This window comes from Sprattus sprattus (genome assembly GCF_963457725.1).
Source record: "Sprattus sprattus genome assembly, chromosome: 5".
In the NCBI taxonomy this organism is placed as follows: domain Eukaryota; kingdom Metazoa; phylum Chordata; class Actinopteri; order Clupeiformes; family Clupeidae; genus Sprattus; species Sprattus sprattus.
The window spans coordinates 30,820,867-30,833,366 of record NC_137924.1 but is presented as its reverse complement, the minus strand read 5'-3'; the positions used below and the strand labels follow the sequence as shown (position 1 = coordinate 30,833,366).

General features: G+C 40.9%; 1 protein-coding gene across 1 annotated transcript in view; it reads right to left on the bottom strand.

Annotated features, from left to right (window-relative positions):
• Positions 1-12,500, bottom strand: part of myo3b (myosin IIIB) — a gene marked incomplete at both ends in the record, with an annotated part of 156,523 nt that overhangs the window by 24,283 nt on the left and 119,740 nt on the right. Inside the window, 3 exons of the mRNA XM_080839760.1 lie at positions 509-571; positions 4,098-4,158; positions 7,959-8,025. Of these exons, the coding sequence (XP_080695886.1) occupies positions 509-571; positions 4,098-4,158; positions 7,959-8,025 (191 nt within the window). The remainder of the gene's footprint in view (positions 1-508; positions 572-4,097; positions 4,159-7,958; positions 8,026-12,500) is intronic.

The window sequence follows — 12,500 nt, the reverse complement described above, 5'->3', positions numbered from 1 at the left end:
GAAGAAAAAAAGGAGAGAGAGAGAGAGCTGTAGCTTAATTGTGCGTTTGGAAAGAAGGCCACGGTGTGCCTGTCTCTCTCCCCACTTTCCTTCGCACATATTTAATTTTTATCTGTGAATAAAAGAGAGCTATAGGAAAGTATTAATCTGCTTAACATTTCTAAGTACATCCTCCCAAGGATTCTGCTTTTTTAATCTTACATATGCTCCGCAGAGTTACTGGCAAAAACTCCACGTTTGCTCCATTTCATCCTCTCTGCATCAAATGGTGAGCAGCAAAAATTGGATCAGACTTCAAAGAAGCGCGATGTGCTCCAAGTCACAGAGTGTCTCTCCTCCATTTCACATATTGAATTCGAGCAGGATATCAAAGTGCTACCAAAAGAACCTCAGGTCTTTGCAGGAAGAGAGAGACACAGAGAGAGAGAGAGAGAGGGAGGGAGAGAGAGAGAGGGAGAAAAGGAGGGAGTCTAACATCTGTAGAGAGCGAAGCGCTAAGACAAATCACCTCAGGGAACAGCCAGCGTTTATTCGCAGTCGTGAATTTCCAGCCTTTTGATTCTCTTGCTCCCTATACCTCCCTGTGTCTCCACTGAGAGAGAGAGGGAAAGAGGGAGGGAAGGAGGGAGGGAGAGGGAGGGAGAGGGGGGGAGAAGGAGAAAGAGAGGGAGGATGAGTGAAGGAAAGAGAAGGAGGAAAGTAAGAAAGGAGAATAGAGAGAGAGTTTGGAGCGAGCGCTGTCTTTTGTCTCAGGGACTCGAAGAGCAGAAGGGAGAGAAGAAAAAAAGAAATCTTGGGGAAGAATTCGCCATGTTGACACAGACTCATACACACACACACACACACACACACACACACACACACACACACACACACACACACACACACACACACACACACACACACACACACACACACACACACACACACACGAATGTATATATATATATATACAGTATATATATACAGCCGCGGAAAAAATTAAGAGACCACTTCAAAATTATCAGTTTCTCTGGTTTTACTATTTATTTGTATGTGTTAAAGTAAAATGTACATTTTTGTTTTATTCTATAACCTACTGGCAACATTCCTACCAAATTTCAAATAAAAATATTGTCATTTAGATAATTTATTTGCAGAAAAATGACAATTGGTCAAAATAGCAAAAAATATGCAGTGTCTTCAGATCTCGAATAATGCAAAGAAAACAAGCTCATATTCATTTTTACACTACACAATACTAATGCTTTAACTTAGGAAGAGTTCAGAAATCAATATTTGGTGGAATAACCTTGATTTAAAATCACAACTTTCATGTGTCTTGGCATGCTCTCCACCAGTCTTTCACATTACCGTTGGGTGACTTTATGCTACTCCTGGCGCAAGAATTCAAGCAGCTCGGCTTCTTTTCATGGCTTGTGACCATCCATCTTCCTCTTGATCACATTTCAGAGTTTTTTTTATGGGATTCAGGTCTCGAAATTGGGCTGGCCATGACAGGGTCCTGATCTGGTGATACTCCATCCACACCTTTACTGGCCTGGCTGTGTGGCATGGAGCATTGCCCTGCTGGAAAAAACACTTCTCAGAGTTGGGGAACATTGTCAGAGCAAAAGGAAGCAAGTTTTTCTTCCTGGACAACGTTGTACTTTGCCTGGCTGAGGTTTGTAAAAGACCATACGGATTGAACCAAAGCGGACTGGAGGGTCTCCTAGTTCGTCTTCTCTGATGAGTCCAATTTTCAGCTTTGCCCAACACATGGTCGTCTGATGGTTAGACGGAGACCTGGAGAGGCCTACAAGCCACAGAGTCTTGCACCTACTGTGAAATTGGACTCATCAGAGAAGACGAACTTAGAAGAACCTCCAGTCCGCTTTTTTCAATCCTTATGGTCTTTTACAAACCTCAGCCAGGCAAAGTACAACGTTGTCCCGGAAGAAAAACTTGCTTCCTTTTGCTCTGACAATGTTCCCCAACTCTGAGAAGTGTTTTTTCCAGCAGGGCAATGCTCCATGCCACACAGCCAGGCCAGTAAAGGAGTACCACCAGATCAGGACCCTGTCATGGCCAGCCCAATTTCGAGACCTGAATCCCATAAAAAACCTCTGAAATGTGATCAAGAGGAAGATGGATGGTCACAAGCCATGAAAAGAAGCCGAGCTGCTTGAATTCTTGCGCCAGGAGTAGCATAAAGTCACCCAACGGCAATGTGAAAGACTGGTGGAGAGCATGCCAAGACACATGAAAGTTGTGATTTTAAATCAAGGTTATTCCACCAAATATTGATTTCTGAACTCTTCCTAAGTTAAAGCATTAGTATTGTGTAGTTTAAAAATGAATATGAGCTTGTTTTCTTTGCATTATTCGAGATCTGAAGACACTGCATCTTTTTTGCTATTTTGACCAATTGTCATTTTTCTGCAAATAAATGATCTAAATGACAATATTTTTATTTGAATTTTGGTAGGAATGTTGCCAGTAGGTTATAGAATAAAACAAAAATGTACATTTTACTTTAACACATACAAATAAATAGTAAAACCAGAGAAACTGATAATTTTGAAGTGGTCTCTTAATTTTTTCCGCGGCTGTATATATATATATGGGCTATTCTACCGAATTGATGCAAAGTCATGTCGGATATATTTTGAAATTTTTTATGGTTTATTCCCAAAACTTGGTCCGTATGTATATTGTACCATATCTAAAGTACACATATCTAGTAAAAGAACAGTCAAGTTTTATATTGTATTTTCAGAATGTGTTGGAATGTTTTTCCTCTTCCAAAAATTGTCACTACCGAAACATCACATTTACTATAGTAAAAAAGTATTATTATTGACCTGTTCAGATTGTGCTTCCTTCCCTTCTCTGAAGAGTATTTTTAAAAATATTTCTTGAAGGTTTTCACAATGAAATCCATAGAAATGAATTTTTTACCAAATTTTCAAGTTCAATTTATCTGTTTCGGTAGTGACTGCACTGTTTCGGTAGTGCCTGCACTGTTGGATGGATGTTAATTTCTCTCCCAAAATCATCCAAAAGGTGCTCTGGGCCGCCCTTTAGTCCACATAACACATTTATTTAAAAATGATGGGATTGAACTACTTACCATTTCATTTTGTCACTACCGAAATCATCTGGTCACTACCATATGTTTTGGTAGTGACTGTTTCGGTAGTGACAATTCTAGCTAACTTTAAGCATAAATAAAGAATTCTAGCACACACACGGCTTGCAAACACATCTTTGAAGAGGTGAACACACATACAAACATAAGATTTTCCATGAAACCCCAAAAGGTTTACTTAATTGAAGAAAACATGCGTTTCGGTAGTGACAATTCTTAAGGTTACACGTCGATTTTCAGACTTTGGAACACATTTATATAAAAACTATGGGATTTGGCCGCTTACCATTCAACCATGAGGGACAGAGATGCAGTGTCACTGCATGGTCAAAAATGCAGAGTCGTGGCTAAAACACAGGCTCAGCCAACGGACTAAAACTCTTGTGTTTCGGTAGTGACATGAAAACTAGGGACACGATTTTTTTGAGTATAGTAAATTGATTTAAAATTAAACCCACAATAAATCTAAATATTCCAAGTTCTGTTTCAACCCAATCATAAAGATCTTTGAAATTAAATCATTGAAAAAAATCTTAAAAAATTGAAAAGTGTTATTTAAAGGCATTGAAATTTAGATGTCAGGGTTGGGAACAGCTACTTCCCAATAGAAAGTACCCTATAAATGATGATTTTGTATATATTTAGCTTATCACTATCTCATGTAATGCATTGGGTTTATATAGACCATAACATTTTCTAATTAAACATCTATGCCTAAATACCTAATTGTTTTGTATATAGTTTTTATTGTTGAGGGACTGCATATTACACAAATTCGGTAGAATGGCCCATATATATATACACACACATACACATATACATACATACATACATACATACATTATACTCAAGGTTAAAGGGCCTTCTGAATGTGAGACGGTCCTTATACGCAAAGGGTTAGCTAAAGAGAGCAGCAGGAGCATGGACCTTGTGTAAGGGCGCCATTTTAAAAGGGCCTTATACGAACCTTGTCTTTCAGGATATGATTATCCATGGTCGAATCTTTCCTCTGGGTCGCTGAGCTGCTCCTGAAAAACAGCGAAAAACACAAACATGTAAGAGAAAGGAAAATCCCTGCGTAGCTATTTTTACCGCCAGGGAGGATGTGATGCTGAGGCCCAACACAAACCATGTGTGTGAGTTTAACGTCCTGCCATAATATGAGCCACATTAAGAGATGGGCAGAGGAGCCATGTGTGTGAGTTTAACGTCCTGCCACATTAAGAGATGGGCAGAGGAAAAGGTATTTACTGCTAAGGAGGAGAGATGAAGGAGAGGGAAAGAGAGAAAAGAGGAAAGACATCAATGAAAGAGGTGGAAGACAGACAGAGACACGCAGAGACAAAGACAGAAATGATAGACAGAGAAAGACAAAGAACAATACAATATTATTGATGAAGAGAAGGAAAGAAGGACAGACAGGAGACCCAGTATTGTGGATACAGAGAGAGACAGACAGGATACCCAGTATTGTGGATACAGAGAGAGAAAGACAGGAGACCCAGTATTGTGGATACAGAGAGAGACAGACAGAGAGAGACAGACAGGAGACCTAGTATTGTGGATACAGAGAGAAACAGACAGAGAGAGACAGACAGGAGACCCAGTATTGTGGATACAGAGAGACAGACAGAGAGAGACAGACAGGAGACCTAGTATTGTTGATACAGAGAGAAACAGACAGAGAGAGACAGACAGGAGACCCAGTATTGTGGATACAGAGAGACAGACAGAGAGACAGACAGGAGACCTAGTATTGTTGATACAGAGAGAAACAGACAGAGAGAGACAGACAGGAGACCCAGTATTGTGGATACAGAGAGAGACAATCAGAGAAAGACAGACCAGATGGATGTATAAAAAAGATTTTTAAACAGAGACTGAAAAAAAAATATAGAAGATATAGTCCTGATATCTGACATAAAAAGGGGTGTGTGTGGGGGGGGGGGGGGGGGGGGGGGGACATGGAAAGATGGTGTCAAGTCTAAGAAAAGCCAAATTAGTTAACATGAGTCCCATGAAACATAAAACCATCACATGATACATGAGGAACATTCACAGGAATAAAACAACATGGAGAACAAGACAGTGAGACAGGACAGACAAAGAAAGTCAGAGAAACAGACATAACGAGAGACTGACAGAGAGAGATAGAGAGAGAGAGAGAGAGAGAGAGAGAGAGAGGGAGAGGGAGAGATTTAGAAAGAGAGAGGAATTGGCAAACAGTCAGAAAGAGAGAGACGGAGTTAGCGTCTAGGTAATCACAGGAATCTTAAAAGAGGGAAAATGGGCCAGTTGATGTCAAAATAAATCCATACGGAGTGATCCCAAAACTGATTAAACAGAATACCAAAGCTGAGGTTTGAAGTTTTCTCGTCTTTTTCTCACCACTGAGAAATATGATGTAAACAAGGCTTAAAAAAACACCCTTCCCTCAAGATAAAATGATCTCCATCGTCTCCAGAGCTCGTCCTGCACAGGTTTCTCAGAAGTGGAAAACGCTCTTCAAAGTTTTTGCATATGCATTCAAATGTTCTGAAATGAGCTGTCGGGCCTCCGCACGGAATGCTGGGTACGCACACACGCACGGCATCCTGGGTACGCACACACACACGTACCCCAGTCTTACTCGCTGCATGGGTTTGCAGGGGTTGGGCAACCACACCAAAAAATGGTTGATTCAATTTAGTTCAGTTCAGTTTTATTTAGTGTCTATAGTGCCATTAGAAACTAAATAAAACTGAACTGAATTTAATTTAATTTCTATAGTGGCATTAGACACTAAATAAAACTAAACTGAATTTAATTTAATTTAATTTCTATAGTGCCATTAGAGTCCTGGGCATGACGTTAAACTGCAGCCGGGCTGATGGAGCTTGTGAGCGTGCATGACACAGCAATCGTCTAAGGGAGGTCAGCTGTGCTGGGCACACACACGCACACGCACAAGCACACGCACACGCACACGCACACGCACACGCACACGCACACGCACAGGAGAATCGGTTCTAGTCTCCTGCACGGGGCTTCTATACTGCATATTATAGGCCATAGAGCTGCGTTGTGCGTTAATAGGCATCCTGAGAGGGCTGTTTCAACAAACACACACTCATTCTCTCACACAGATGTGGACATACAAACCCACACACAGACACACATACAGACACACACACATAGACAAAACATAACACTCAGCACAGAGACACAAGCATGTGCACTAGCCTTTACACACACACACACACACACACACACACACACACACACACACACACACACACGTACTGCAGACGGGGGTAAGAGTGAATTCTCACCACATCAGAGTAGGGTCTGTGGTGGCCTCCAGATGTGTGTGTGTGCATGGGTGTGTGTGTGTGTGTGTGGGTGTAATGCTGTAGAGTGTGTGTGTGTGTGTGTGTGTGTGTGCATACACCCCATGTGTGTGTGTGTGTTCCTGTCAACGTGAGTGTGTAACATGCAAGTGTGTGATATGTGTTTATGTGAATATGTGTGTGAAAAGGGGAGGTGAGAAGGTAATAAAAGGTAAGGTAATAAAATATGTTGTGTGTGTGTGTGCCATGTGTCCGTGTATGTGAGGAGGTGTTTGTTCTCATAGATGTGTGTGTGTGCATGTGTGTGTGCATGCAGGTGCGTGTGTGAGAGAGAGTGTGAGTTTGAGTGTGTGTGTGTGCGCGTGTGAGTGTGTGTGTGAGACAGTAAGTAAGTGTGTGTGTGTGTGTTTGTTTGTTTGTTTGTGTGTGTGTGTGTGTGTGTGTGTGTGTGCTTGTGTGTGTAAGGGGGAGGAGTGTGGTCAGGCCTAACAGAACATTAAGAAAACAAGCTGCACGCTTGCAATTGATGTGGGCATCTGACAGGCAGCCAAGCCCAGCTTTCACCAGCCCTGTGGTCTGTTGGTGTTAGCATGTGTGCATGTGTGTGTGTGTGTGTGTTGGGAGGGGGTATATATATATTTGGATATAAATGTGTGAGTGCACACTTGTTTGTGGATGACTTGGTTATGGATGCAATTTGTGGGTCTTTATTTGTATTTACACAGTATATTGTATGTGCAAAACTGATGTCTTATATAATGGAAGGGTACTTGTTCATGACATCTGAGTATGTGTGAATGTGTGTGAGTGTGTGTGTGAGTGTGTGTGTGTGTGTAGTGTTGCCTTCTGTGTGACTGTGTTGAATGCTAACTGGATGAGAACGGAGGTTCTGCAGGTGTTCTCAGTGGGAGCCTTCTAACCTGTGCACCTGTGTGTGTGTGTGCGTGCGTGCGTGCGTGCGTGCGTGCGTGCGTGCGTGCGTGCGTGCGTGCGTGCGTGCGTGCGTGCGTGCGTGCGTGCGTGCGTGCGTGCGTGCGTGCGTGCGTGCGTGCGTGCGTGCGTGCGTGCGTGCGTGCGTGTGAAGCTCTGCAGGTGTTCTCAGTATGTTGCTCCTAACCTGTGCATGACAGAGTGTAAGCGTTTGTGTGTATGTGTGTGTGTATGTGTGTGTGTGTGTGTGTGTGTAGCTCTGCAGGTGTTCTCAGTGTGTTGTCTACTGCCCTATCCTCTCATGTGTTAACCTACAGCTAAACACATCAACCTCCTGGACCACAGTGGAGAGAAGCAGTAAACCCCTGCTGAACTACACACACACACACTTTGATATATAATCACACACACATACACACACACACACGCACACACACTCTGATATATACACACACGCACACACAAACACACACACACACACTCTGATACATAAACACACACACACACACACTTACATAGATACACGCACACACACACACACACACACACTACTGAACTGAGTTACTCACCCCAGTGTTGCTGGTGCGGACTGGCGTTTCTGCTTGCAGTCTTTGCGCACTCTGTGTCCTCTGTAGGCTGCCACACAAAGGCATACTGTATATTAGATATACATATACATATATATACAGTATATATATAGAACACAAATTTTTAGAACACAAATGCTTACTATGCTTTACTACTCATCATACACTTACATACATTTAGCTGATCATTATTATTACAGCATGAACATACAGTAGATACTGCACTTACACATCCAGAGTAGTCACTTTACCATTAAGCCTCTGTAATGTGCTTTGTATGTAGCCTACATATGTAGCCTACTGGTTTGTGGTTCCATGGCAAGGTTCCAAAAGCCCTTTATTCCGACAGCCCGCTGTTCCGAAATTGTGAGCACAGCAACGTGAACCACAATAGCCCACATGTACATCCCAATGAATTGATAACACAATCATAAACATAAATGCATTCATTTCAAAAGCATGAACTTTAATTCAGAATATTATTATACACAAATGGCATTTGAGTTGCGATACAAAAATTACTTTTATGATAGCCACCGCATGCATGCTTTGTCAGTGCTTGTAATGTCCTGCGACAATCTGCCGGTGATTTCCTTCGCAGGAGCGGTACCCCATATTCAAAACCAGAGTAGGCTAAATGAACAAATATGGCCTATGAAAAGTGTTATGCGTGATAGCCCTGTGAGCGTCTCCGCTGCGCAAACTAAATGCTGTGTGTGTTTTGTGCCACTTAAAATATTTCTAAATTATGGCAGGGGGACTATTTTTCGGAATATTGAGATTTCGGAATATCAGGCTTTCGGAACACTGGGCCATCCCCCTGTTCTGTAGCATGTAGCATACGTACATACAATACATACAATATCTATGCATCATCACCCATCTGTACTTTAGCATTTAGGCTATACAGTATACAGTACTGGAGCATTTATACTAGGGCTGGGCAAGTTAACGCGTTAATCTTGCGTTAATTCATCAATTATTTAACGCCGACAATTATTTTATCGCGCGTTAACGCAGGTTTTATTATTTTGCTCAAAGGCTTTTATTTTGTAAAAGTATGCCGCAAAACCGGAAACGGATAAACCATAGATATATATAAAGAGTCCGCATGCGCAAACTTTGCGACACTATTGTAGTACAACGAGCCAGGTAATGCTGGTGGTGTAGGCTACAGCATGAAGTGGAATGACAAGCGCATTTGTTTACGTTTGAAATCCACCAAGGTTTATGATGTTAAGCTTCATGTTTATTGAATTATTAGTTAAGCAGTGCATTCATTAGCCTACTAGTAACAGTAATACAACATAGCCCCATATGTTGACACTGAGCCTTATGCTGTAAACCGTTGACAAAATTAAAAAACACTACGTTAAATAAACCTACATTATGCGTTAAGAGAAGCCAGATACGTTGATATTAAACCATGTATGAGCATGCACGTCTTTGATAGATTGCTCCTGAGCCTTCTGCCGTAAACCGTTTGTGTTTGCGCATGCGGACTCACATCAGGCAGCGGCGGACTCACATCAGGCAGGGTCCTCACATTTGGCAGCGACAGTCTCGTCCATTGACATGTATAGATATACATGTCTATGGTCTCGTCGCTTTGCTGGCCAAAGGAGTTGAACGTCCGCACATGACGGCCATCTTGCCACAGTCAGCTCGCTCACGTAACATTGTGTTGGTAGTGGTACATGTACTTTTTAAATTACGATAACTTGCTCAATTTTCAACCAATTTTTAAGCGGTTTGGTTTGTTATAAACGTCAGAAATTTAGTTATGACACCGCTTACTTATGAACAATTATAATTATAACCATGGGTTTTCATATGAAAAATAACATTAAACAGACAGATATTTATGTAATTTATGTTAAATCATTATACTCAGCATACAGAATGGCAACATGAGATATACAGTGCCCTCCGTAATTATTGGCACCCTAAGTGAATGTGCCCAAAACAGGCTATGAAAAAATATTTGTTTGCTGTTTATCCTCTTGGTCTTTCACTCAAAATATTTACAAAAATCTTACCTTTTGAAATAAAATCATTGAAAGAAAACTTTTTTTTTTCATTAAATAAATACTATTCTCCTAAACAGATGTGCCACAATTATTGGTACCCCTTAATTTAATGTTTTGAGCAGCCTCCCTTTACCAAGATAACAGCTCCAAGTCTTCTCATATAATGCGTGATGAGGTTGGTGAACACATGGTACAGACCTGAGACCATTCCTACATACAGTATCTCTGCAGATCCTTCAGATTCTGAGGTCAACACATTTGCAGATTCGGCTTCAGCTCTTCCCACAGATTTTCTATGGGGTTTAGGTCTGGGGACTGTGATGGCCATGGCAAAACCTTTATTCTGCTGTCGGTGAACCATTTTTGTGTTGATTTTGAGGTGCACTTCGGATCATTGTCCTGCTAGGAGGTCCAACCACGGCCCATTTTAAGCTTCCTAGAGGGGGGCTGTTAGGTTTTTATTTAATCTCTGCTGGTATTTGATGGAGTACATGATACCATGTATCCTAACAAGATGTCCAGGGCCTTTGGAAGAAAAACAGCCCAACAACATCAGAGATCCGCTACCATACTTCAATGTGGGTATGGGGTGCTCTTCTGTATGGCTATCTTTCTGTCTATGCCAAACCCACCTTTTGATGTTTGTTGCCAAGAAGCCTTATTTTGGTCTCATCTGACCATATAACTCTAATATAAAAGTGTGACTTACATTTGGCAAACTGTAGGCACTTTAGTTTGTTGTTGATTGACAGCAGAGGCTTTTTTCTGATAACCCTCAAAAACAACTTGTGGTGATGTAGGTGCAGTCTGATGGTAGTTTGGAGACTTCTTCTTGGCAACAAACTAACCTCTGCAATTATCCATTATAGAATGATCCTTGGAGATTCTTTTACCAGTTGAACCATCCTCCTCACGGTGCGTGGGGTTAATTTACAGATAGGTCCTCTTCCAGGCTGATTCCTGACATCTCCTGTCGCTTTTAACTTCTTAACTATTGCCCTGATTGTGGAAGTGGGTATTTCCAACTGTTTAGATATTTTCTTATTTCCCTAAATCCGGATTTCAGCAGCTCAACAACTTTTTGTCGCACTTTGACACTGAGTTATTTTGTCTTTCCCATCTTGATGAATGACTAAGGGTATTTGGCATGTGTCACCTCATATTTATACCTCAGTGAAGCAGGAAGCCATGGTTGACCACTTAAGAGTTCCTAATGAAACAGGTGAACTCAAAAATGTAAAACATGACTGGTAATATACTTCAGTTAGACTTTAATTATAGGTTTTTCTAGGGGTGCCAATAATTGTGGCACCCATGTTTTGGAGAAAAATATTTTATGTAATGTCAAAAAAATGATTTCTTTCAAGAATTTTACTTCGATGAAAAGGTAAGATTTTTGTGAATATTTGGAGGGAAAGACCAAGATGATAAACAGCAAAGATATATTTTTTCATAGCCTGTTTTGGTCACATTCACTAAGGGTGCCAATAATTGTGGAGGGCACTGTATGTATACTTTTAAAATTGGAATATTACTAATATAATAAAATAATTTTAATTATTACATGTTTAGTTTAAACAAGTAATAATTCTGTAGTAGTAACTGCTACTAGATACAAATGCTGATGCTGGTGTTTTCACAACAAATGCAATGGCACTTTAGTTGATATGGTAGTACATTTAAAATAACAGTGTCAAGTTCTAGGAATTGACAAACTGCACTGAAAGTGTTTTCTGGTTTCTCACTCTAACAGGGACATTTGGTACTGAATGTAGACTGGTTATGCTGCTCCCTGATGAAAGTAAAATGTTTCTGCTGTTACCTCAGAAATTGCCTGTTTTAATGATATGATTGTGGCTCAGGATTTTGTGGCCAGTTTTTTTTCTTTTTCATAACGAACAGGATAAATGTGCACTGTACATTACTTTTGAATTCATTGTCGGATTTTGCGTATACAAATGCGGTTAATCGTGATTAATCAGGGGAATCATGCGATTAATCGCGATTAAAATTTTTAATCGTTGCCCAGCCCTAATTTATACAGTGCCATGTTCACACAAAACGAAAGAAGACGGATAGAAAGAGAGAGAGAAGAAGAGAGAGGGAGTGAAAAAGAAAGAAAGTGGTAAGGTGATGAAAGAAAAGGGAAATAAAAATAAAATAAAAATGGTTATCAACCCATCGTGATAAGGCCGTGGTGATTCCATATTTACTCTCAGAGTACAATTATGCATCCCCAAGCTACCGCTAACGGTTGACATCAGAAGAGCAAGACTGTATTGCACAACAACATTAAACTGAAGAAGCGTTGAGGTATGTTTACAGCAAACGATGAATGACAGCCTAATTTCCACTGTTCTGCCTGACAAAAAACAGGAATGCTAGTTGCGAGTGTAGCGACTGTTAAGCTGGTTCTTGTGTGTCCAAAAGAAACACTCGTGCAGTAGCACTCTAAACAAGGGTTTAAGGCTTCAGCCAATTACAATCGGAGGGC